At 41.3% G+C, this 27,975-nt stretch overlaps 1 protein-coding gene across 3 annotated transcripts; it reads left to right on the plus strand.

Annotated features, from left to right (window-relative positions):
• Positions 1-4,686: 4,686 nt before the first annotated feature.
• tspy (testis specific protein Y-linked) lies at positions 4,687-13,084 on the plus strand. 3 transcript variants are annotated; one of them, XM_018752798.1, is made up of 9 exons: positions 4,689-4,757; positions 5,422-6,020; positions 6,470-6,547; positions 6,909-7,020; positions 9,648-9,808; positions 10,133-10,209; positions 11,224-11,351; positions 11,492-11,530; positions 11,658-13,084. In XM_018752798.1, exons 2-9 carry the CDS (start codon positions 5,445-5,447, stop codon positions 11,822-11,824), a joined length of 1,338 nt encoding a protein of 445 aa, XP_018608314.1. In that variant the 5' UTR covers positions 4,689-4,757; positions 5,422-5,444; the 3' UTR covers positions 11,825-13,084. The 3 variants fall into 3 exon arrangements, with proteins under 3 accessions (XP_018608312.1, XP_018608313.1, XP_018608314.1); XM_018752796.1 differs by having other exon boundaries at positions 4,687-6,020; XM_018752797.1 differs by lacking the exon at positions 11,492-11,530 and having other exon boundaries at positions 4,687-6,020.
• The last annotated feature ends 14,891 nt before the right edge of the window (positions 13,085-27,975 follow it).

The raw sequence follows: 27,975 nt of genomic DNA on the forward strand, positions 1-27,975 counted from the left end.
AGAGAAAGTAAAGAATGGACTGGCAAAATTAAAAATCAACAAAGAAAGAGAACTCATCACAACTAGCAGGTAATGTTCTTGTTAGGGCTTTTACCTTGTAACCTGAAGGTCCCACTTTGAATCCCAGTCATGTTGTGGTACACTTGAGTAAAACACATATACCCTGAATTTCGATTCACAACAGAAATACTCTTGTGAATACACGTGAAAACTGTTTACACAAAACCGTAAGTTATCTCATACAAAGAAGGCAGCCAATAAAGAATAAATTAAAAGAACTGCAAATCTGGAAGAAGCTAAGTGTTCTGAGGAGGGCGGGGTGGTGCAGCGGGCTTGACGGGGTCCCACTCACTGATGGGCCTGGGTTCGAGTCCTGCTTGGTGTGCCTTGTGGCGGACTGGCAGTTTCAGACTGAGTGTGTGTGTATGTGTTCTGAGCATTATGCGAGAACATGCGATGACAACTACAATTGTACAAAGTGCTGTGGAACCATTCTATACACTGTATCCAAAGTCCACACTGTGTGCATGGTTTGCCCTTGTTTCCCTTTTCTAAACTGAGAGTGAATTAAATTATGTCTACTGCACGCACACTTTTATTATAGGTTTTCATTCAGGATTAATGAGAATAATACCTTTGTTATATTTCGGACAGGTTCAGCAAAGAAAATTATGGGTTAAGATAATAATGTACGGATAATAATGACATAAACTGGTCTATAGGGTATCAGGAGTAGTGATTACAATTACGTGATCGATCTATTTTCTTATAATATCTGGCGGCTGATAGATCGGACAAACTTTTATAGCTGCTATATGTATGTTCGTCACTTGAGTTACATTCCGACGGTTTCAAATCTTTTTGATTGGCTGAGAAATTTACGGAGCAGCCAACCAAATGAGGCGCTTTCTCCTCTCAAGTGAAAATGATATAGAGAAATAGGAGAGGCGAAAATAAAAAGTAAAGCTGGAAAGATTAAACTGAACAGGCTTTTAACATACTATTTCACTAGCGGTCGGTTTTATTTTTGTAACTACGGCGAGGTCAAATAAAACATAAGGTGTCGCCCTCCGACGTCTTAGTTATGGTGGCCTATCACGTTGCGAGCTAGCTGACTGACGAGTAGGCGTCTCAAATTTTCAGTAGGAATTGAAGAGAGCAACTACCGATAGCCCATTACATTAAGAAAACATAATTTTTCATTAAAAATACTTTTTATTTAAACTGCTGGCCGAAAAAGGGCATAAATAGGGACAAAGTATTACACTCCAAGAAGTATACAGAAAAAGGAAGTCTCAAGTGTCGGGCTCTGCGACAGGGTAGTGTCTAAAAGGTGACACCGCCCCCCAAAATATGATTGGTCCGGTGCTCCGCCAATACCATTGGGCTAGAGTACTGTCAATCTGTCAATGTTCAACGCTATGGGATCAGAGCGCTGCCAATCGCTGCCTGATTTGCAATGCGGAATCACAGTGCCGTCTTTTTCGAACCGGAGGAGAGAGACATCTCGACCACAGATCACATCTTTGTTCATGGTGTGAACACAAAGTTATATATTTTGAAATATGTGGACTGGGGAGTTGTCGTTGTCTGCTGCAATACAGAGGTGAACTCCAGGTAACAGCAACAGTTAGTGAGTGGTGTAGCCTACTGACGGCAGAAGGCTGTTACTGATTCTGAAGAAGCCTCGTCGTTTGCCCAGACAACCCTCCCTCGCAGGTAACACCAAAGCTCCCAGTCTCTTCATAATATTATGCAGCTGGCTAGTTAGTTAGCTTAGCTAACGTAACGGCAGACTTCCAGTATACCTCCCCTCCCAGATGGTTCTTGGCCCCCCGTTCCACCTCATTTGATTTAAAAAATCTGGAATCACCCTGTTCTGCGACTCCAGCAATAACGAGTGATGAAGTGATTTGTAATTTGTGACTTTTTATTGAAAAGCATACGACATAGCTGGCACAGTTTAAAAGGAAGACCAAAAACGGCAAAGGGGGGACCGAAATGTTCTGACTGCATACAGCATCTCCATTCGCCTCCGTGCGCTAGTAACAGTCGCTGAGACGGGCCTTGCAGTGGTAGTATTTGTGCGCGTGCGCAAACGTAAAAACAGCGAACGGAAAAAGAACCCGGAAGTGGGGCTGCGTGTTTTTTTTTTTTTTTGAAGAGCCTCAACCTTGCGATCGGCTGCAGCAGTTTGCAGTGTAACTATAACACTCGGCAAAACTGTGCTTCTTTTTCAAAAAAACTGAACTGAAAAAGAAACGTGATGAAAAATCTAGAAGAAGGAATTCTCCCTCTGCCAGGGATTCTGATGAGAGTCCCACCCCAGGAAAAGCGCACCAGACTCATCTCTGTACTTTCTCCCTTGTGAGTGGCATTGACAGGTCAAGAGTAGAGGACATAGAGGGAAATGAGGAAGAAAACAATGAGGCCGACTTATTTTTAGAAACCTCCTCCTCTCCCAGTTCATTTTCTCCCTCAAATGACAATGACAGTGGTGATGACACTGAGGTGAAATTTTGTCTATGAAGATGCCCCAATCTGTGGCACTCCTGGCCCAGGTTCAAATGTGTCTTGAGGCACTGGAGAACAAGGCTGCCCATCTACATCAGCAGGTGGATCTCAAGTTCAGACAGCAGTGCCACCCTTACCTTGAGCAGTGCAGTGGCACCATCCACAGAATCCCTCGCTTCTGGGACACTGCTGTATCCATGTGATGTAATTCACCAGCACCACTTCATTACAGTCTGATCTCTCATGAGACCACACAGAAATAAATTGATGATGGAAACTCTGTCATTCTCCCGATATACTACTTCCTACTTTTCCTACACCTAATAGACAATATACTGTATTAATTTGGATATCAATTCTTTGCACATTGTGGTCTTGGTAAAACTTACTAAATGCACAAAGGCCATCTTACACTGTGTGGTCAGAAATGTAATAAATTACAGTCTCTTAAGTGATTAAGCTTTTGTATGGCCATTTAGTTTTTCATCTTAAAACTCATTCTTTGACCAAAACACCTACGTTTCTGAATCACCCCCAATCTCTTCATATACTAAAGAAACTGATGAAGATGTGCTTAGCGGCAGCTATGTAAAAATTTATCGGTTTGAGAAATGTTATGAAGTACTTTGACCTCCCCCTGCCAAGTAAAGATATTTTATTAGTTTTGTGAGCAGCTCACAGGGTCACAGCAACATACTGGTCGAGACAGTACACCGAGAAATTGCAAATATGACAGACATTACAGGATTCCTTAGAATTGTCATGCAAATTAAGCTTTTAAGTTTTAACTGGAAGAAATTTAAACACTTAAGTCATCCACATGTTTACAGAGAGCAGTTCTGGGATGAATCATTACATTGAAAAATATTTCCTTGCCAAGTATGTAAAAGTAGTCAGCCTACTTACCATAACAGCATCAAAATGGGAATTTAGGTTGTGATTTACAAGAAAATAGATTGAGACCATCTAAACTTTTTGTTATACTTGTTATAGATTTTTTTGAATGAGTGCATGAACCACTTTCCAGCAAACTTGTATTTTATCACATTCCCAGAATAAATGTATCAAAGTACCCAGAGAGGCTTTGAATTTAAAACACAGATGAGATGTCCCTGGGAACACCTTGTAAAGATGCATTTGAGTGAGATACACTCTGCAAATGAGCCTGAAGTTTTATTCCTGAATGCATATGGAGGTGGAGACAGGGAAGTCTTTAACAAATATGGATGACATTCAACATCACTAAATGGCAAGTCAAGGACCTGTTCCCCTGTCTGCCTCATTCCATCCTGGGAGCCATTACTGACACTTCAGAAAACAGTGTATCATACAGAGATTATGATCCTGGAGTTGTTTGATGTAATGGGTTGTTTCTCAACTTCAGTTCATTTTGTCTGTAGTCTATTGACCATTTCTAAGGTTGCAATAAAGTGACATAGTTGTAGGTATTCACAGAAGTCCATGTAGTGCAAGTCAAAATTATGTATTAGGAAGTGGAAACTCACGATTGCTTGACCTGCAAACAAAAACCACATATCAAGTCACCTTTACCCAACTATTTCTGGAACTGTTTGACTAATAGCTGGGGGTGTTATCTGGAATCTGCAGAATTCAAAGATCAAAATCATAATCTAAAAAAACATGCATGTAAATCATTTAGCATCTGTATTTTTTTGTTGAAATATTTGTACTGTCAAATTCATGTGCAAATCATAGACCACTGGGACAATGCCTTTCTGTCTGCAGTAAGATAACCAGCTGAGTACACAAAATGTGCCTTCAATAAGAGCAAGTCCCCTTGAGAAAAAAAAATGCAAAAACTATATTCTCCAAAATGATTAATGCGCAACTTTGAGTATATCAACGACTTCAGAAAGTCATAATATCCCAAATTAAATTTGTAACATATAAACCTCTATCAGACGTTTCCAGTATGTATTCATTTGATAGTTGGCTGTAAAATTCTACTCAAGCGATTTAAAAAGCGGACCTATTTTCTTGTCCATCATGCCATATCTGGAGTTTGATTCGTCTGTCCATCTTTTATTACCGCCAAATTGCAGTCACAAGAAGTAAACAAGCCGAAACGGTTGGCGTCTCTTCTGATTGGCTGATGCGTTTAGGCGCGGTGCGCTGTGGCCAATCATGTGAATCATTTTGTTTCGCAAGCGATAACGACGCAGAGGGAAATAGAGGAGGGGAATGCGAAGATTAAAGCTGCTGAGATGAAACCGAACGGGCTTGTAAGAAACTTTCTTCCACTCACGCTTGGCTTTATTTTTGTGACTACAGCAGGGTAAAATAAAACCCAGGGTAATGTGATTAGGTATGTTATATATTGAGGAACCAGCACGTTTGCTAGCTAACGTAAATAAGTCGAAGTAGGCCTAAGCAGACAGCAAGAAAAAGTATCGATATACCACTGCGTTAATAAAAGTTAAATTAACATTTTATTTAAATTCGTGCCCGAAGCAAAGGGCATAAACATGAGCGAAGTCTCGAACTCCTCGAATCAGGCGACAGAAATGAAGAGAAGCTCGTCTTCAGAGCCGGGCTCTACTACGTCCCCTCCGATGTCGATGAAGACCGCTAGAATAGAAGAGGGTGACTTTTTACCTAACCCTCGGGGTCTTAAAAACGGAAATACAGACGACATAGATTGTCCAGCTGAAATTGCAGAACAAACACTGCAAAGCGCGGACCAAAATATGCCTTCTGCGTACAGCATTTCTACGCCCGCCTCTTCTGAAGCCGGGGACGCGCATCCCAGCACTAGCGGCGGTCGTGGGGACGGGCCGTGCAGTGGTAGCACTTCTGCGCGTGCGCAGATGTTGGGCACTCGACCGGAAGCGTCAGCGGGAAGCGGAGGTATGAGTCTTAGTAAAGAGCCTCAACCGTGTGTTCCAGCTGAGCAGTCGGACTGGGCAGCAATGGCTGCTGCGGAGGCGCTAGCCAGCCTGACCCATGGTGGCGAGGACCAGCAGGACTCAGCGGGACCTGTCCATCCTTCCAAACAAGTTGTATTGAAAAAGAAGCGTGATAAAAAATCTAGCAAAAAGAATTCTCCCACTGCCAGGGATTCGGATGACAGTCCCACCCCAGGAAAGGGGCACCAGACTCATGCAGCGGCAGCTGACAGCTCTACTTCCTCCCTAGAGGGTGGCATTGACAGGTCAAGAGTAGCGATCATGGAGGGAGATGAAGAAGATGACGACGAGGACAATTTACTTTCAGATACCTCCTCATCTCCCAGCTCATCTTCTGCCTCAGATGATGATGGCAATGGTGATGACACTGAGTGTGCCATTGTCTCTGTAAAGATGGCCCCAGAGATGCGCCAGTCTGTGGCACTTCTGGCCCAGGTTCAAATGCGTCTTGAGGCGCTGGAGAAGAAGGCTACCCGCCTGCATCAGCAGGTGGATCTCAAGTTCAGACAGCAGCGTCGCCCTCACCTTGACCAGCGTAGTGCCATCATCCAGGGAATCCCTGGCTTCTGGGTCACTACTGTATCCTCATGTGATGTAATTCACCAGCACCACTTAGTTACAGTATGATCTGTCATGAGCCCACATGGGAATAAATTTAATAATGATGGAAACTTCATTTTCATTCTCCTGATACATTTCCCTTTTAATAAAGGACCTGTTACATTATTTCATTTTGCAGATGCTTTCCTCCAAAGCAATGTACAATTCAGAAAAAAGTGCATTTCACAAACAGGCAGGGAAGTGTAGATGGAGAGATGCGCATGTGTTAATCCTGTTAATGCTAGGATCATCAATCTCAACCTGTAACTCACTATATATTGATTTGGATGGTCATTTTTTATGGGGTCTGGCTAAAAGCCACTAAGGGCAACAATGTCAGAAGTTATGGTATTGTGAAGTAATGCAGCTTTTATATAGCCATTTAGTTTTTCCCATCAAAGCTTATTCCTTCACCAAGGGCACCTCAGTTTCTGAATCACCCCCAGCTTTCATCACATATCGATGAGACTGATGAAGATGCACTCAGCTACATGACCAACCTAGAGGTAAAATTGTAGTACTGTAATGACTTTGAGAAATAGCAAGGAGTATTTTAATCTTGGAAAGTATAGGTGCTTTTAGTGACAGTACCTGCCATTAAAGTATTAAAAAATATAGTTGAACAGTATGTAATAATTGAAAGGAGAAGCACACTCTAAAAGTGACAGGTATCATTTGTATTATTTAAAAATAGCCTTGGTGTTTTCTTTTGTTAGTATTGTCACAGATGTTTAACCTGTTTATTCTTAACAGACTTCTGTATCTTTAATCATATTATCTATTTATTTTCAGTTATTTGTGTTTGTTAAATGCACCTTTCCAGTATATTAATGAAGTTTATTTTTTTTCTTAAATCCTTGTCTGCAGGTCGAGTCTTTCAAGAGCAGTAAACTTGGCTACCGGATTGCTTTTCATTTTGGAAGAAATGCCTATTTCCAAAACAGCATTATTGTGAAAGAATTCCATCCTGGAGTAGGGGGTGAGTAAGAGCGTTTTGAAATAACCCATAATAAATAATGTTCGGTTTCTGATCCAAAAATGTCATTTTTCTTTTACCTGCTGATATACATAGTACATGGAAATATGAGAATTATGAACACAAATGGGACCATATAACTGTAACTTGTACTGCTTGGAACTCCTGAGTCATTTTTATCACTTTTACCCCATCAATTAAAACTTAATGATACAAACAGTCCTTGATTTATTTGCTAACTGTTGCCTGTAAAAATCTGGGACTGTTAGTTTCTGCACAACCTTTTTTATTTGAGCCATTTTAAATTTTAAAATAATGTAATATTGTTGAAATAAAACTTTTGCCCCACAAACTCAGATTTAATCTCTGTTTTTGACAGGTTCTATAGCCATGTGTTTGTCATCATTCCAGTTTCAACTTTCTGTATTTAAACCACTTTCGTCTCTATGGTAACTGTGTAGGTCTTCTTACTGACAATACATAAACATCATTAATGCACAAGCTGTAAAACTGTGGAAGTAAGTTTAATTAGCAAGTTCCACACTTTGACTCTAGTTGTCCTTTTTTCATCTGTCGGTTCAGTTGTGTCTTCAGCTGTTTTTGCTGTGTTTACAGAAATTTTAGGAAATAGATTTGGTCATCATCAGTAACCTCTTGGGGGGTGCGGTGGCGCAGTGGGTTGGACCACAGTCCTGCTCTCCAGGGGGTCTGGGGTTCAAGTCCCGCTTGGGGTGCCTTGTGATGGACTGGCGTCCCGTCCTGGGTGTGTCCCCTCCCCCTCCGGCCTTACGCCCTGTGTTACCGGGTAGGCTCCGGTTCCCCGCGACCCCGTTTGGGACAAACGGTTCTGAAAATGTGCGTGTGTGTGTGTGCGCGTGTGTGTGTGTGTGTGTGCAGTAACCTCTTGTCCAGTACAGGGTTGTGGTGGTCCTGAACCTCTGCTAGAAACAGTGTCAGGCAGATTACCACACACACGTGTGTATGTGTGTGTGTGTGTGTGTGTGTGTGTGTGTGTGTGTGTGTGTGTGTGAGAGATATATATGTTAAGGCAAATTTAGAGTCACCAGTTCACCTGAAGCATGTCTTTGGATTGTACATGGAAAGTGGAGTTCCTGGAGGAAACTTGCATAAACAAAACATATGAACTTCATGCAGTCTTAAACCAGATGTCCGAACCCACTATGTCACTATTCTGCCATCTAAAAAAATACATAAAAAGTTAAAACACAAATTCTTCTTAGGCTACATGGTTATTGCATTCTAAAAAGTTACCTTGTTAGGCAAAGTCTTCTGAAGGGGTGAAATTATCATTGTTTCTTAAGGAAAAAATAATCACTTCCAGCACAAAAGTATTTTACCTGAAATGTGAAAATAATGCAACTTTCATGTATGACAGATATAATACTAAAAAATTTGTAACAGACACTGTAAATTATGTCTAGCTTGCTTATTTTCTTTTGCTCATTCATTATCAATAACCACTTGTCCATTAGAGTTGTGGAGATCAAGAGACTATTCAGGGAGCACAGAGTATGAGACAGGGTATACCTTGCATGGAGACAGTTTATAATATTTATATTATTAATATAATATGGCTCTTAAAAAAAGATGTAAAGAACGTTAATAAAGGTCACAAGCTATGTCTTTTCCTCTGTGGACAATGTGCTGTTAGAGGAGCTGTATAATGGTACTAAGAAATATTTGACCTTAAATGATTTTCATTTAATTTGAGTCCGTTTATGGCACAATAAAAATACGATTAGCATTCAGGATACATTCCTAGAACATGGCATGCTGAACAGGATCATTCTAAGATGTTATATATGTGGAAATACAAACACAGATGAACATTAATGAACTTTTGAGTTTAAATGTTTAAATGAGGGTTTGGCTGGTGCCCGCTTTGTGGCGAGTCCAGGGTTCGAGTCCTGCTTGGGGTGACCTGCGATGGACTGATATCCCGTATCCCTTCCCCCTTCGACCTTGTGCCCTGTGATTTCCGGGATAGGCTCCAGCTCACCACTACCCTGCTTGGGACAAGCGGTTGTTGACACTGATTAGTTGGTTGTTTAAATGGGCAAGTCATTGTAAATAACTTAACATTGTGAGTTGCTTGGGCAAAAAGTCCCTGCTATATGAATTAATAGTAATAACTGAGTCTGTTATTTCAGATGTGACAGGTTGAGATTGTTACTGTCATGGGAAGAAATAAAGTATGTAATTTTTGTTACAAGCAAAAGTCCTGTTGTACTGAATAAAACGTTAGTTGTATGGGAAAAGGGTATTTCATAAGCTGTTGGAGCAGTTTCTCGTTATATGGATCTCGTTTTATGAGGGATGATCTTATAAATTTTTTTTTAAAAGAATTTTTCAATACTTTTTATTCATTAATAACCTGAGGAGAGTGTATTTTAAAATGACAGTATTGCATTAATAGAAATTTGCCTCAAGTGTAAAATTTTATAACTTTGGTCTCTTTTAAGCCCTGTTTTTCATGTTTCTTTAGTCTGCTGTGTGACCAACTTTATTACCCTCTGTGATACCCTCTAACTTCTCTTTAGTGAAGATGATAATTAAAAGGCGGCAGTGAAGCACTAAGGCCCTTTATCTTTCTCTCCCTGCATTACCAGGTAGCATGTTATCCTTCTCAAACCCAATCCTGTGGCACCGTGGGAAAAATCTGACGACCCAGAGCCAGTTGGTGAAAGAATCTGGGTCATCAAAAATGTACACAAGCTTCTTTAGTTGGTTCAGTGACCACAGCAATCCAGGCAGAGATGAAATTGCTGAGGTAACACCGTCCTACATTTGTGCCACCTTACATACTTGACTCATAATACTGCTACACCTCTTTTTATTTTTCATAGAGTGCTCTTCTCAGTAGAGTGCTGTACCAGGTTGCAATTCAATTCAATGGTAATACACTAATACAAGTATGGATAGCAGTAGACTAAGCCATCTGACCAGGAAGGAAAGAAAACAGAAAGCTCCCAAACTCCCAGCCCCACAGTTCCGATGGGGTCTTTACCTGCCTTAACGTAAAACGTTAATGTACCTCAGCAGTTACTTTTAATTTATTTGTGTTTGTTGGTTGTGTCTGTCTTGTATGGTGTAGATCCTGAAGGATGACCTCTATAGGAACCCCCTGAGATACTACCTTACTCCTCTGTGGGAACCCAGACAGAATGGAAGGTAATCAGCAGTGAAGTCTTTTTGGTTTTATATTTCGTTATTCTAAACAAAAATACATAATCATATCCAGGCCTTAAAAAACTGGGAGATAGTGAGCTTTGCTGACTCACTCACTTAATTAGTGCTGTGCGATTTCCAATTCAAATCAATTCATCAGGTCAGTTTTAAAAATTGATTAATATTGGGAAAAATCGTATCTTTTGACTCTTATTCAGTACCTGTAATTTTAAATTTAAATTTTAAAAAATCAGATTTTAGTAAATCAACACCTATTTTAAAAGTTATGTTGAGACGTGTAAATGTGATGTCTATGGCTGCTGGAGGAAAACGTTCAATGCTGGGGTGTCTAGGAGATGAGTGCCTGTGGACGCCGGCCACTTCTGTCATAGTACAAAAACTGATACTTCTCAACAAGGTTGGGCCATGTAGCTGTCAGTACATGATGACTGCTTACTCTACTGTTAAATGCAATGCCACATTGAAAAGAACACTTGTAATGTCTACATTGAGTACAGATAGCACACGTTACATTTGTTCATTTAGGTGACATTTTTCTCTAAAGCAACTTAGAATTATTTACCCATTTATACAGCTGGGTAATATTTACTGGAGTAATTTAGGGTAAGTACCTTACTCAGGGGTATTACAGCTGGAGCTGAGACTCCAGCTTGCAGCCTTTTCCTTCCAAAGGCGGCAGCTCTAATCACCATGCTACCAGGTGCCCCATCTTGTAGTTTAGTGGTGTAAGTGTTAAAGATGACACTGAATACATACTACTTCATCTATAGAATGATATCATTATAATATAATGTCATTGACCAGTTAGGCTTGTCAAACAGCATCTACTGAGTAGTCGTATTTTCTTGTTTGGTATTTCCAATTGAAACTGGAGATCTATTTTTTTGTTTTTTAAATTTAATGAATTTGTGTGAAAAAATTCCATGTTAAGAATACTGCATCCAGTTAAATAGCTTTACTACCAATACTTTAACATGAAGCTACTCTCTGTACCAGTGGCCATCAAACTGTTGAGGACAGCGAAGGCAACGAGTGTGTAGTGATCTCAGATTCTGATGAAGAGGAGACAGAAGGCAGGCCTGATGTTAGTAGAGATGAAGATGAAGAGGAGGAACAAGATTCAGGTGAGGATCTGGTCACATAAATTACCAGTTTAGTTCCAAAATCACACTTTTTTTACCCCACTTTTGGGGGGGGAAGTCAGGGAGACTGGTATGATTGTAACTATATTGGAACTAGATAATTAGAAATGTCTCTTTGTCAGGTGAAAACTCGGAGGAGGATGAGCAGGTGGTGATTGAGAGTAAGTTTGTTGTGAAAGACAACTGTGGAAGGAGAGATGAATATACCCAGAACATTTTCCTAATAATATACAGGCTCAAGGAAGTTGGTTGTATAGGCAGCTAATTTTTTGTCGGTATTTCTCGTAGGCTCTGGAGACAGTGATGGGGAAGAGCAAGTTGAGGAAGAATCTTCTCCTCCCAAAAAGAAAAAACGGAATGGGAAGGAGTTTGATGAATCCACAAGCCAGGAAACCAGAGAGCAAGAAGAAGAAGAAGAAGAGGACGTTGAGGTGGGACAGGAGAGTCACAGCTGATAATAAACTCTCCAAGGTTTTTCACAGTATTTAATTTATTTTTCTTGTATTTTTTTCTAGTTTTGGAATCAGGGTAAGGCAGGAGCTGGGCCTTCCTTTCTCCATCTTGCATGATAAATTATCTTAAATTTTAGTTGTTTGCTGATGTATTCTTCTGGAATAGTCTTGTGAACAGTAGTACATCCACACAAAATCCTCTTAGTTATAAACAGGTGTTACATAAAACAGAAAATGAAGGTCTTGCATTCCATCTCATCATCATACAAAAGTAACAGAACCGTATAGTTTGTGTTCATGAATACATATATGTTTTCATATATTTCAAATCAGCAGTTATGCTGTTCTTGGGGATGTGTATTGGCTGTCCTCATGGCCTTCCCCCAGTAAGACTTTTGGAATATCTTTACAAGGAATCCACGATTGCTTTCAGTAGTGTTTACACTCATTTTATGCAGAGACATTCTAAGATGCAAATCATGACCTAGTTGCTACATTCACCATATATTTAATTCCAGGTTTTGTGGCTTTGACTTGAATCTAATACTAATTTGAAATGCGCATTACTCTCTTTCAGTAGAGTTCTTTATAGTAAAGAATTTGCAAATGCAGATTTAAATATCTCGGTTCCATTTGGAACTAAGGCTTATACAAACTGATGCACAGTTATTTGCAGTTTAAGGTCTGACTCAAACCACATAATATTAGGCAACTATCTTGATTATGAGTGGAATATTTGCTCATAGTCTGTTTATTCTCTCATGGAATATTTTCTTATAGTCTCTGATGCCAGTGTTTCCTTTCTTTCACTTGATCATGGTGATTATTTTTAATTTTTCTTTTAAGAAGGAAGTTCTCACTTGGTGTTGTAGTAGTGCATCAATCAGCAGTTGCTTAAGAGAAGTTTTTGTTTCAAAATAAGTGAATATGGGTTGCTGATTGACTGGCAACAGACTATTCAAGTGTTTTTAGGACTTGTCAAATGAAAGTGAGGTTTGTAATAATTCTTTATAATATGGAAGAGAATCCCAGAAATGTTTAGACATATTGTAAGACAAATGCTTTGGGCTGTCATCACAAAAAATGGTTATGTGATAATTCATTAAATACTCTCATAACTGGGCCACTACTGTATAATTCTGTTTTAACAGATATAAACTTCCTGCTGTTCTGATAACATGGAGACAGCTCCAGAATTTACATGTGTTTTACATCAGTTCATAACTTGTGCATAGACAGTAATAAAGACCAATTGTTCACATACCATAAATCGTCAAAGGTTATTGTTAGATCTTGTAATTTATTGTGTCCAAATCTAAGAGACAGTTTACATCATATGTCTTAATTTCTAATCCTGGATAACTGCACTGTGTAAACATTATTCCACTCTTAACTTCTACAAACCTCAAAAATGAAAAACTGCTAACTTGGTTCAAATAGGAAAATGATTTGTCAGTTACTTAAGTGCTCAGGTAGAATGAAAACCTGCACACACTATGACCTTCTAGTACCACGAATGAGATCTTAAGCTTTTTACAAGGGCTTAGTTCTGGGTAAAACCTTCTTCTCAGGGATGGTGAATAAATTTCCCAAACCAGATTTTTCCTAAATTAATGCAGATCGCTATTCTTTCTTTATCTTGTCCTGCTAACATGTTTCATTTGTAAATATATTGTAATATCTGGGTTTGTATTTAGTTATTAAACATTCTGTGGATCCTTACGGTTAGTTTTGCCTTAGGGTTTTTATAGGTATCAAAACCTGGAGGTACACAAGTAGATTGCTCCCTTCTCTGACAGCATAATGTACCTGCTATTTGATCACTGGAAGTGAGTCAACTGGACTGTTGTACCTCTGAGTGATATAGGATTCAATAAGATTGCGATGGGTGTCTGTATATATACAAAAGCTACTTTACTTTCCTGTAGCAAAACCTTTGTGTCATTGTCTTGTGCTCTGTTGTCATCGGTCATTGATTATTATTTCTATTGAATTTAAGAATTTTATTTTGAACTTCAGTTATTATAGATCTGCATTTTGAGATCTGTAATTAAGTGAAGAGTTAAATGAATCTAGAGTACATTAGTTGTAATTTTTTCGTTCTTACTATTTGTTGAACTTTTTAAAACAGTTTTTTTTATTACTTGGAAGTGGTTTACTTTGGTGGCAGATACACACATGCATTTATTATTAGCTAGTGTTGTGATTGTAAATACGTATTGTTAAATCCATTTTACGAAATTGGTAAAATGGTTATATAATCCATACTTAAATTGTGTATTTAAAGACTGATTTTTCATTAATGTTTGATACTGGATTACAATCAGTAAGTGATCTTTTTTTATTTCTCAGACTATTGTTTGATATTTTCTACCATATGAAAAAACAAAGGAACAATGGTATGGTCATTCACTTAAAATCTCTCAGTTAGGAATTTGCCACAGTTTTTTTTTTTTTTTTGAATTTTTGATGTTTGAATTTTAGTTACTAAAAACCTGTTTAATATCATTTTGTAATTCTGTGCCATTGTAGCAGGTGCATGTTAAATTGTGACATGTAACTTGATTTACCCTGATCAGGATTGGTGATATGCTATATTTAATTTATTCTCCCTGAACTGTTAGCACAGGAAGCCTAACTCTCCCTAACCCTAATAGGGTAACCCTCATTTTAATCATCTAAGTTATTGATCAAAAACATCTTTTTTTTAAGTTTCTATTTTAAAATTCAGTATGGGAAAGTGGTTCTGTGAAAAAAAGTTTAATATCATGTAAAATATAAGGCTTATGCAGATTTTCTCATTATCGTCCCAGTTTCCTGTGTAATTTTAATATTGTCAAAGTTTTAAAGCAAATGGTTTGTAAATATGTCATCCTCTTTTTTGAAGGCTTTAAGTTTTATAAACTTTGCTTTAATTTGGAATTGGAAATACAAAAACATCTATTTTGTGTGCTGAATTGTTTAGAACTTTTGTAATTAATACTTTTGAATATGAAAGACATGTAAATGGGCTATGTGTTTGGCATTTCTTCATTTCTAATAAACATTAGAACTTGGAACACAGGTATTTTTGATTTTTTTTCTACCTACTGGATGCTTCATTTTAAATCTTGATGAGTTGCTGTATCTTATGAACCTGTGTCAGTCTTACAAGGGTTAGTTAAATTTTGTATATATATTTTTTTTTTTACTTTTAGGCTAGCTAATTTGATGGTTATCTAGCAATGATTCGTTTAGGATGTCAAAGTAGGAAACTGCCTTGAATACAAGTTAGATAACTAGTTTATTGGAGCTAGCTAAATACACACACACACACACACACACATATTTTCTGAACCTAACTTTAAATGTTGACATTGAAATTCTGGGTAGAAAACAAGCAGAACTTATTGTTAATTAGTGAATGCTAATTAGAGCAAATCAAGTATGTTAAAAAATAAAAGGCGAGTTTAACTGTCACAATACGGAAAAAGTCTTATTTTTAAATGTATTATACTTAATAACCCCTTTTCTCAGAGTTCACTTCCCATGGATGTGAATGAACTAAGTTGTTAATAGAGGACAAAACTCAGCATTTGACTGATTGGTCCCATTGCAGGGGAAAAGTGCTTGCAAAGCAATTCACATCATTTAAAAATTAGAACAATAAAAGAAATAGAGAATCTGTCCTTTATTAATAATTGGTTGTCCAAAGTGAGGTCATGGTGGTCTGGAGCCTATGCCAGAAAGAGAGGCTTTAAGGCAGGCAGGATTCACCCTGGACGGGATGCCTGTCACAAGCACCAAGATTGGGGAACCCCCTTCTCCACCCTGGGAATGTTCATATCTGATATCACAGGCATCTTGTTATAAAAAGATGTGGTAGTTCACTTGATTCTTCATCCTGCCTTGTTTATATACCTTGCCCAGTTTGTTTCAGGAAGATCAGTTCTCTGTTCGTACTGTGCCTAGTCTTGACTGTAACAGTATATGAGTGTTTAACTAAACTCTGCACCTGAGTCAATTTTGCATGAATCACCAGTCTGTCGCAAAGCAGTCATATCGAAAATCATTCACTACATACTGTATATAGTGCTGTTTCAAAGAATGTGAACCCGATAGGGATGGTCATTGTTCTTGTATAAAATCTTAAAATAAATTTATAAAATGAATAAATGAGTATGATTTCCACACCTGATTTTCCTCACCTACTTGGTGTAACCAATGCAACTTGGGCTGTGCTTATTTTTGCACCTGCGCTAATTCCGCTCTCTACTACATGATTCCCTTTAAACCAACATATGGAATTGATTATTATACACCTATTATGTTGGATGAGAAAGACTATTTCTCATTAAGTAACGAATCTGTGGTAAAACAAAAGGACACAGGAGGTTCACTTACTTTCAAGCAGCACTGTACATGCACCAATTTCAAGTCAGTAATTTCATCTGAAGCACACACACACACACAGAACCGCTTGTCCCATGGGGGGGGGGGGGGGGGGTTGCAGGGAACCGGAGCCTACCCGGCAACACAGGGCGTAAGGGGAGGGGACACACCCAGGACGGGACGCCGGTCCGTCGCAAGGCACTCCAAGCGGGACTCGAACCCCAGACCCACCGGAGAGCAGGACCGTGGTTCAACCCACTGCGCCACCGCACCCCCTCCTCATCTGAAGCATCTGAATTGAATTGAATTGAAGACTTTATTGTCATTCATTCTACTGCTGTACAATACAATGAAATTAGAGTGGTACTCCCTGAGTTCTTTAGACAACAATATTAAACAACATTTAAGTATAAGAATAAAAATTAAACAGATAACACAGTCAATAAATAGATAAATAGATAACACAATATAATCCAATAAAAATTAAGATGTGTTCAGCTGTTTCACAGCTCTAGGGAAGAAGCTGTTTTCCATTCTTGTGTTGTGTAAGTGAATTGTCCTGTATTGCCTTGCAGAGGGGAGAAGTTTGAACTATATATAATATATAAATTATTAATAATAAATATATATAATTTTGGAGACTCTGCTCTGACATCTGGACAGATAAATGTCCTTGACTGCCGGTAGCTGTGTGCCAATGATGTTCTGAGCTGTCCTGAGGACCCATTGCAGAGCCTTCTGTTCTTCTCTTTCTTTCTCTTCTCTCTTGTTTCTGGATTGTGGGAAGAAACTGAAGGAAACCTAAGTAAACCCACAAAGAACACGCAAACTTCAGATCACTGTGTCATCCAAGATTAACAGTTTGACCAATCAGAAAATGACAGTAAATCAAAATATTGAAAAAATAGAGAATGCAAATGTGTTATATATAAGGTATTTGAAATATTTGGGTCTTAAGGCTGGATTTAAGGTGTCCAGAACAGGTTTAATATTTTGGACCTTATTTTGAATTTGGGTTTTTTCCATTCTGAAATGACAAGGCAATTTTTTTTTTCTGTTTGGTGAAAATGGGTGGATATTCTGTAGCTCTGGAAGCATTTCTTATTTTCCCATTTAAATTCTCAGCAATGAACTGCTCTTTACAGATATCTGGAAGGAATTACAATTTGGGGGGAGTAGGTGCTGCAGTGTGGGTAGGCTAGCAGCTAAGCTTTTTGTCTGATGTTAAATCACTTTCTTCCACAAGAGGGACTTACAGTACTGTTTTAGTGTGGTACTTCAGGCTATACTGTTTCTTAACCTCTGATGGTCCAACATCTGCAGTGTTAAATAGCAGTACTTCCTCCATCCATCTATTATCTGTAACCATTTGTTCCAATTGCTGTCTTTATGTCTTTAAAATTTATGGATGACAGAACTTTCTTTGACTTCTACAAGACTCCATTTCAGACAATTCAACATGGCATCAAATTTAATTTGATGGTAAGCAGTAGTACAAAGGTCATTAGTGAACGGCAATGAAAGTGTACAATGTAAGTACATTGTTCTAAGAAGATCATATATCATCACCATTTCACTTAAAATGCCTATATACTGTATATTCTTATAAAGACTTGAGTAATTCATTTTATTTATTTATGTATTTTATTAAATATTTTTATTAAACATCTTTTTATCAGAGTTTACTGAGGACCTGCCATGTTTATGCTATTTCAGTACAACTCCCCTGACCTCAATTTTACCTTGTGTTTATAGAACAACACTTGCTCACTCTGTGAAAATACATGTCCTTTCTCAGTTAAATATAATTTAACTTGCTCTTGTCCCTCTTATATAGTTTATTTAACTTCTGCAACTCAATCCCATACAAAGAAATATTTATGCATTGAAGGATTTACAAATCCTTGTTTTCTGCTGGAGGGTGTGGTGGCGCAGTGGGTTGGGCCACAGTCCTGCTTTCCAGGGGGTCTGGGGTTTGAGTCCTGCTTGGGGTGCCTTGTGATGGACTGGTGTCCTGTCCTGGGCGTGTCCCCTCCCCCTCTGTCCTTATGCCCCGTGTTGCCGGGTAGGCTCTGGTTTTCTGTGACCCTGTATGGGACAAGTGTGTGTGTTTTCTGCTGCTACAGGTGATGTACCCCCACCCTGTATAATACTATCCAACACATTTGCTGTATACCGTATTTACTGAAGTATAACTTGCACCATTTTCCACAAAATTCAAGTTAAAAATTGGGGTGCAAGATATATGCAGGAATTTTTGGAAACTAAACTTCTGTTTATGCCAATATTGCACATTAAGCTCAGTCACTGTAAACTCACACCCTGCTTCTTGATTGCCATGTTTTTCTGTGAAATCAATAGCTTTGAGTTTAAAATCAACACTGTAACTTGAACGTTTCTCCATATTTCAAGAGAAAATTACCGGTAATTTACAACACTTGAGATACGTTTCGAAAAATGCTTCAGGAATGACTTATGAGAAGTGATCTGAAAGCTGAGCTCAAAATGGACACCAATGGTAGGTCGGTATATGATTGGTGCGGCATTAAAAAATTGCATGACTCAACAACAAAGGCAAGCCAACGATTGAAATGCCGATTCTCTTTAACTGAATTCCAAAATACCTGAAACTGCAGTTTCTTATGGTTTTAAACTTATTTCATGTGCGAAGTATATGCAAAACTTTTTAATTTCTTTTCTTTGTAAAGTAAAATTAAGGGTGCGAGATATATGTGAGGGCGAGTTATATTTGAGTAAATACAGCATCCATCGTATGTTCGGTATAAATTTGGCATATACAGTACTGAGTTTTATGTCAGATATAAGCTCAGTGTACATTCTAAGTAGATTGAGCGTATATTTCAGGGGTGTCCATCTTTTCTGGCCAAGGGTCACAATCATGAACTGCTCCGAGGGTCACCTATGTCAGAATCCATAGTTACATATCAGAATCTTAAATGTCTTAACTGCAAATTTCTTTTTCTTTTTTTTTATTATTTTATTGTATTTTATTTAGTTGCAGTATGTGTTTGAGTAAGGGGGGTGCGGTAGCGCAGTGGGTTGGACCGCGTCCTGCTCTCCGGTGAGTCTGGGGTTTGAGTCCCGCTTGGGGTGCCTTGCGATGGACTGGCGTCCCGTCCTGGGTGTCCCCTCCCCCTCCAGCCTTTCACCCTGTGTTGCCGGCTTAGGCTCCGGCTCCCTGCGACCCCGTATGGGACAAGCAGTTCAGACGGTGTGTGTGTGTTCAACTAGGTGTGTGTAACACTCACTGTATTATTATGTGATTCAGTAGAATTTATAGTGTTTTAGTAGATATAATATATATTAGTAATTTTACAAATGTTCTTGTGGGCCACATTACACGAAACAGCAGGGTGCACACTGGACACCCCTGGTATATCTGGTGCAAATTCAACATGTATTTCATAAACATATATTTGACATAATTTTGAATATATTTGGCATGCCTTATGTCTAAATTTTGTTTAGATTTTGTATATATTCAATATATATTTTGTCTGTATTTGTCAATAACGAGGACAGGAAACTGAGGGGAGGGTGAGGACCCAATAGCGAGTTGTTTTATTGATCCGTACTTGAACAAGGGGCAGGCAAGAGTCATCGTCAGGGACAGTCAAGGGTCATGGGATGTGCAGACGTTATCTGTAGGGCGAGACGAGAATCGAGGTCAAAGAATCAGGAGGTCCAGAACCAAGAGGACAGAAATCAGGGAGTCAGGGGAAAAGGGTGAGGAGAGGTTGGAAAAACGAGTAGCAAACTGTCATCATTTGGCTTTCACCCGGGAGTAGTGGACTAGAAGATATTCCGCAACCCTGCGAAACAGTGTTGCCTCTTTTATACTCAGTCTCTCTGATTGGTGACAGGTGTCGTCGCTTGACTTGATGGCGTGGGTGTGACAATACTCCCCACCACACGGATGGCTCATGCCGCCTTAGCGAGCTTGGGAGGACGCCCCCTTGGCCTGGGCACTGGTCACTCTGTGTGGTCCCTTTGGAAGACAGAAATCAGGGCCGGGTCCAGAATGTCACGTGTGGGCACCCAACACCTCTCCTCTGGACCATAACCCTCCCAACTGACCAGGTACTGCATGCCCTCATTCCGATGCTGGGAGTCCAGGAGCTCCTAAACCATATACACCAGGGCCCCGTCCACCTGTACCGACAGGGGAGGCGTGACATTCTGAGGAACTCGAACGTCCTGTACGGCTTGAAAAGAGGCACATAGAACGAGGAAAAAACACAGAGGTATGGGGGCAGGCGTAGGCGGTAGGTCACCGAGTTGATCTGGACCAATGTACCTCGAACTGAGTTTCCTGGAGGGAAGCTGGAACTTGAGGTCCTTAGTGGACAACCTGACCCACTGACCCAGGCAAAAGGACAGAGGATGGCGGTGACGGTCCGCCTGTTGCTTAAATCGGCGGACACTTTGGCGGAGGTTGTCCCTCACCAGCCACCAGGTTCCCCGCTGTCCTGGAACCAGGTGTAGATGGGGAGGTTGATAACCCAGGACAGACTGAAATGGTAACAGCCCTGTGGAGGTGTGTCAACAAATTGTGGACACATTCTGCCCAAGGCAGAAACAGGCCCCACTGATGTTGTTTCTGGATCCAAAAGCAGTGCAGGAGCCGCCCCAAGTCCTGGTGTAATCTCTCCACCTGACCGTTAGCCTTTGGGTGGTACCTGGAGGTTTACCTTATCGACAGCCCCAATTTTTGCCAGAACACCTTTTACAACCGCAATGTGAACTGCAGTCCCCTGTCAGAGACAATGTCCTCTGAGAGACCATAGAGGCAGAAGATGTGTTGGAACAGGGCCTCCACAGTTTCCAGTGCTGTGGAGAGGCATGGCAAGGGGACCAAACAACACACTCTGGAGAATAGGTCAGTTATCAACAGGATGGTGGTGTTACTTTCGGACAGGGGAAGGTCAACCAGGAAGTTGATTGCCACGTGGGACCAGGGTCGCACTGGGACTGGAAGGGGTTCGAGCAATCCTGTGGGTATCTGGTTAGGCGTCCAGGCCTATGTACAGGTCTCACAAGCCTCCACATACTCCTGGACATCCTCCCACATGGAGGGCCACCAGAGCCGTCCTTGGAGGAAGGAGGGAGTCATGCGATGGCCGGGGTGTCCTGAGGACGGTGAGTCATGTGTCAACTGGGGGAGAGAGGGTCTCATACTGACAGGAACATAATCCTTACCTGCCGGTTTGTCTGCTCGTCCAGGATCCTTCTCCTGGGCTGACTAGAGCTCCTGGATGAACTGCCACTAGATGGGGGCTACCACACACTGCTCAGGTAAGAGAGGCTCTGGAGAGCTTAGGCTGGAATCCTTACCATATACACGAGAAAGGCTGGGTGTTGGCCTTGATGTTCTTTGAACCCAGTGAACCTAAAATGTATAAAGAACAATACCCAGTGCACCTGATGGGGGTTCAGGTGCCGCGTCGTCTGCAGGTACTTCAGGTTCTGATGGTCCATAAGCACTAGGAATGGGTGGATGACGCCCTCTAACCAGTATCTCCACTCCTCCAGAGCCAATGTAATGGCTAACAACTCCCAGTTGGTGATGTCATAGTTGCGCTCCGCAGGAAACGGCTTATGCGAAAAGTATGCGTGCTGGTGTAACTTCTGAGGAATGCTCTGCCATCGGGAGAGGACTGCTCCAACACATACATCAGAAGCGTCCACCACCACAGCGAAAGGGAGAGAGGGGTCTGGGTGCCTGAGTATCAGCACTGACGTGAACCGCTCCTTGAGCAACCAGAAGACCGCTAGCACCTCTGCAGTCCAAAGAAGATAGGTCCCTTTCTCTCGCAGGAGAGCGGTGAGAGAAGCAACCACTGAACTGAACCCTCTCAGATGAACCAGCAATAGAAAATTGGTGAAACCCAGAAAACGTTGCAGAACCTTGACCGATGTGGGCCGGGGCCAATCCAGGACAGCTTTTAACTTCTTGGGATCCATGGCTTCCCCCTCTGCGATCTCTGGATGAACCCAAGGAAGGAGACCTGTCGCTCGTGAAAAAGACACTTTTCTCCCTTCACATACAGTTGGTTCTCTATCAAACGTAAGACCAAGCGCACCTGCCAGACATGTTGCTCCATTGTGGGGGAGTAGATCAGGATGTCGTCCAAATACACCAGCACCCTCGGTTAACCATATCCCCCAGCAGATGATTGACAAACGCCTACAACACAGATGGTGCTTTGGAAAGACCAAATGGCATCCCTGTGTACTCCTGATGACCCAGGGAGGTCTTCCACTTATAACCTTCCCAGATCCTGATAAGATTGTAGACGCTGCCCAGATCTAACTTTGTGAATACCTGAGTTCTGTGAACCTGTTCCAGGGTGGCGGTGGTGAGGGGTAGAGGGTGTAGATACTTAACTATTATGGCATTCAGACCCCGGTAATCAATACATGGGCACAAACCCCCTGTCTTTCTTTGCCACACAAAAAAATCCCACTGAGGTGGGCAAAGTCGAGGGCTGAATCATCCCAGAAGCTAAGGCCTCGGCCACATAATCTTGCATGGCCTTTTCAGGTAAGGATACTGAGTATACTCAACCCCGAGAGGGAGAGGTGCCTGGCAGGAGGTCGATTGCACAGTCCCAAGGTTTGTATGGAGGAAAAGCAGGCGCCTTGCTCTTAATAAAAACCTCCGCAAGGTCCTGGTACTCCTTAGGAATCTCAAAGGACAGTGTGGTATCAAGGCTCTCTAGGGAGGTGGCTCGGCATGGAAGGGACAAGCAGGTTTGACCATACTGAGGCCCCCAAGCGATGAGGTCACCGGTACTCCAGGAAAAAAACAGGTCATGTTTAGCAAGCCACTTAAAGCCCAGAATTATAGGCGTATCAGGAGACTTGACAGGTGAAAACACAAGGTCCTCAGTATGGCATACCCCAACTTGTACTCTTAATGGCTCCATTCGGGGCTCCACCACCCCGGTATCCAACGGCTATCCATCCAGCGCATTGACAAGTTACAGAACATCACACCCCCGTATCCGTACACCTGGTACACACTGTCTTGGCGGGGGCGGTTGCGGTGCTGGCCATCTCGGCGATTCCCCTCTGTTGGATCGCCTGCATTCTGGAGGGTCTCCGAAATCTCATGTAGGGTCTGTTTGTAAGATCCAAGCAGTGTTCCTTGCAGGGAGATCACGTTCTGCAGATGCTCCAACTTCGCTGGGTCCATCAAGTAACTAGAATCTTCTGTCAATAACAAGGACAAGAGACTGAGGAGAGGGTGAGGACCCAGTCTCGGATTGTTTATTGCTCCGTACTTGAACAAGGGGCAGGCAAGAATCATTGTCAGGGACAGGCAATGGTCGTGGGATGTGCAGACTTTATCCGTGGGGCGAGACGAGAATTGAGGTTGAGGAGATGAATCGGGAGGTCTGGAACCAAGAGGACAGGAATCAGGGAGCCAGGGGAAAAGGGTGAAGAGGGGTTGGAAGAACGAGTAGCAAACAGCCATCATTACAGGGAGCAGTGGACTCAAAGAGATTCTACAACCCTGTGAGACAGCGCTGCCTCTTTTATCCCAGGTCGCTCTGCTTGGTGGCAGGTGTGGCCGCTTGCCTTCATGGGGTGGGTGTGACAGTATTTGTATTGCCATGGTGACTAATGAGCCTCACAGGTTTCTGACACTGAATTAATTTCAAGCTGTTTTTCCTCAGTCCCACAGAACACATTCCATTCACAGTTGCAGTGTGGTGTTCTTTAGCATCTCTCTCTGCCTGTTCAGTAGCTACCTTGTTAATTTTACATGAAGGAAGCTGAGAGGCTGTCCTGATCTCCCACTGCACACCAAATAGCGCCACTCTTTGACAGTCAGAGGCTGTTCAGCAATATTTGATTTTGCTCTCTTAGGATGTACTGAAACAGAACACTTTCTCCCCACAGTTTAGGGAGGAGTGCTGCCAGTGCCTTTTTTTTTACCTGATGCAGGTGGAAACTGCACAAGGCAGACCATTCTGCTTTGGAATTTCTTCACTTTCCGTCATTCCCATATGTTTCAGCCATGGCTATGGTATGAAACAAATGCTATACGAAATGGTTATAACTTTTTAGTGGATATAGCAGTCCTAAAGATTTGTTCAAACTAACTATTAGACAAGTTTTCTAAAAATCTGAATATTGTTGCTGTTCTGATATTGTCATATGCATGTTTATAATTCTGCAGCTGCTTACAGAACACGTTACCCCAGCTTGTTGTTTCAGATAGGATCCTAAAATTTTGACAACATAAAATAAGAGATATGTGCAAACACAAAAATGAAATAATTTATTGTCTTGCTGGTATTTTGATAAATTTTTTATTTGCTTCAGTTCTCCATGTTCACGTCTGTGTTTTATTCATATACGTAATAGTATTAATAGATAATTTCCAACCTGTAAGTTATGTATATGTCATTTATACAGAAGTTTATGACAATCCATAGTAAAAAACATCTCACTGAAGGCATTTTCCTTTATTATATGTATTATATATTTACAAGTGCTATGAAAACTCTCTTCCTCTGCTATGGATTATGTTGGCAAATGCTTATTACTAGTTCTGTCCTCTTGATTAATCTTGGTCACCAAAAGTGTCCTGTGTGTGCCTGTGTCTGTGTGTGCTACCACCACTTACACTGTTTTTCACCATGCAGGTTCAGCAAGGAAACACAAAATACACTTTCGCCAAGAGGCATGTCCAGCACTAGTTTACATTTTAGGGCATTAATGTCAGACATACGTTTTATCTTTGGAAATGGAGAAGAAATATTCTGAGTTTAAATCATGGACTCGTTGCTTATTCAGACAGTCTTGTGCTTTACCATACATGTAGCACCTGGTGCTAAACAATGCAGGTTTTCTTGTCTTTCTGTTATATATCTGTAATATAGGAGAGCTGAGTTCACAGTTTTTCAGGTGCAAAAATTAATTTATTAATTAATTAATTTAACACTTTAATGTGCATAGGATGCACAGTGACTCAGAGGTGTTCTTGTTTACTTTGGATGAAAGGTAATACACACACACACACACACACACACACACACACATTTTCGGAACCGCTCGTCCCATACGGGGTTGCGGGGAACCGGAGCCTACCCGGCAACACAGGGCATAAGGCCGGAGGGGGAGGGGACACACCCAGGACGGGACGCCAGTCTGTCGCAAAGCACCCCAAGCGGGACTCGAGAGCAGTCCTGCTCTCCGGTGGGTCTGGGGTTTGAGTCCCGCTTGGGGTGCCTTGTGGCGGACTGGCGTCCTGTCCTGCGTGTGTCCCCTCCCCCTCCAGCCTTACGCCCTGTGTTACCAGGTAGGCTCCGGTTCCCCGCGACCCCGTATGGGACGAGCGGTTCCGAAAATGTGTGTGTGTGTGTTTTGTTTTGATTTACAACTGAATATTTTTACTTCTGTTTTAAAATGTGTTTTCATTCTAAAATGTATTAATGTATTTCTCTTTATTCTCTGCTCACAAGCTACAGGCTGCATCTTGAGACCAGCGCCTTGGGTCTGCCATGCATTTTTAACAAGCCCAGACAAGGGTATATCGATGAAGCATTTGAAACCACAGTTTCAATGTTTTTAAGTGTAACACCGTAAATCTTCCTTAACCAAGGACCTGCCCATTATCCTGTATTAAGTACACCAGTGATAATGAATGTAGTCTAAAACTGCTTCTGTTTACTCTCAACATTCCATGCATAATATTCCTACTTATGGACATATCACAAATTAAGGTTTGCATTACAGTCTAATTACGGTCCCACAGTAGTCATATAAATTAGTCAATAAATTGCTTTTAATACTATGCTTAGAGTGAAAGTGGTCACTGCATAATGCAGATGTTAACCATTTTCCGAAAACCACCTCAATATCAGGCATGTAAAGAACAATGTTTTGGGGTCTTTGCCTTCCAGCTTGTTGAGCTGAGTCCTGTCTTGACTCATTGCGCTAATTAAAACACAAGATATTCAGTATATGTGCACCGAGTACAGTGCAGATTTGTGTTTTCTCGTCTTTTTACATTATTTATAGAAACTCATTGCAAACATATTGATGGTTTCTTAATACATCCCAGATTGCATTTTTACAGATTAATGTACAAAGTCCAATGAAGTGCATTTGGCCAAGTTTCTTTATTGACAGAATGTAGCAGTATCTTTTCCTGCATGCAGATTTTCCATGTATTCCATTAGTATTTTAATGGAACAGTGAGTGGTAAAGACTGGCTGCTATTCAACCTGCTGAAGAGAGCCTGGAAAGAAGGAGTTCTTCCACACTGCTAGTGTATGGCGAATGGGATGTGAATCCCCAAGGAGCAAAATTCAGTGGGCAGTGGATAATTCCGTCCTATCTCCCTCTTAAACATTAAGGGGAAGATTTTCTTTGGTGTGCTGGCTCGCCGCATGACAAACTACTTTCTGAGCAATGGGTTTATCAACACATTTGTGCAAAAGGCAGGGATTCCTGGATTCCCCGGATGTCTAGAACATGCCCAGATGATCTGGAATTCTATTCAGACAGCTAGACAAAGCAAAGCAGAACAGCATGTCATCTGGTTAGATCTTGCCAACGCATATGGGTTAGTGCCTCATGTTCTTCTCTGGAGAGTGCTTGATTTCTTCAGTGTGCCCCATTCAGGAAAATTTCAGGGTCTGCTTTAACTCTGTGTACATGCGTTTCACTACCAAGGATTGTACCACCCATTAGCAAGCACTGGAGATAGGTATCATGATGGGGTGTGTCATATCCCCATTCCTTTTTGTGATGTCGATTAAGCTCCTGCTGCGAGGGTCTCAAATGGCTGCCCATGGCGAGGCGCTTGAGGGTGGGGCAACTCTTCCACCAAGCCATGCCTTCATGGATGACATCACCCTGCTTATTCCATCTAAGGAAGGCGCTGTGAAGATGCTTTAGTGATTCTTGGACCTTTTTGCTTGGACTCGAATAAAACCAAAACCAAAAAAGAGTCAGAGTCTCTCCTGTTCAGGAGGTCCACTTTGAGATTGGAAGTGTTCGAATTCCAACGATCAGAGAGATACTAGTTAAGAGCTTGGGCCGCTGGTATGGCATCCCTTTGACTGACCATCGAGGAACAAAGGTCAAGGTGCAGACACGGGAAGGGCTAAAGCTTGTTGATCAGATCCCCCTCCCTGGGAAACTGAAAGCCTGGTGCTTTCAATTTGGTCTCCTGCCTCGAGTGCTGTGACCTCTACAGATGTATGAAGTCTCTCTGTCAAGAGTTGAAATCATCCAAAGGTATGTTAGCAAGTGCCTGAGGAAGTTGCTTGGGATTCCTTCCTGCTTTTCTACTGCAGTTCTTTACATGAAATCTGAACAGTTGAGTCTACCTGTATTGTTACTTGTGGAGGAATTCAAAGTTGGCAAAGCCCGCCTGCACCTCATGATGAGGGATTCCCCTGATCAAGTTATTTGGGATGTTCAGCCTGACATTTGCACAGCTAGAAAGTGGTCTGCTGCCTCTGCAGTGGAAGTTGCTTAAGCCAGCCTACGGAAAAAAGAGGTGATTGGTGCAGTGCAAACAGCAAGAGCTGGTCTCGGCAACACACACGACAAGTGGTTCTCAAAGGGAGGTCCAGCAGGTTGTTATGATCTGGTAGTCACAGAACTACTGTCTTACAGTTTCGGCTGGACACGTCAAGCAGGGTGCATGGATGAAATGGGAGGCAGTGGAGTCACGAAGGCTCACATGGACAGATCTTTGGACAATGGGTCAGCCTTCTGTCTCATTCATGCTCCTC

This window comes from Scleropages formosus, chromosome 1 (assembly GCF_900964775.1).
Source record: "Scleropages formosus chromosome 1, fSclFor1.1, whole genome shotgun sequence".
NCBI classification, from domain to species: Eukaryota; Metazoa; Chordata; class Actinopteri; order Osteoglossiformes; family Osteoglossidae; genus Scleropages; species Scleropages formosus.

What these genes read in the sequence shown, in the direction of transcription:
- tspy (XM_018752796.1), top strand. Translation starts at nt 5,001, where the DNA reads ATGAGCGAAGTCTCGAACTCCTCGAATCAGGCGACAGAAATGAAGAGA. An exon ending in GCTACATGACCAACCTAGAG is followed by an intron (nt 6,548 to 6,908) that starts GTAAAATTGTAG and finishes CCTTGTCTGCAG; the next exon opens with GTCGAGTCTTTCAAGAGCAG. An exon ending in ATTCCATCCTGGAGTAGGGG is followed by an intron (nt 7,021 to 9,647) that starts GTGAGTAAGAGC and finishes CTGCATTACCAG; the next exon opens with GTAGCATGTTATCCTTCTCA.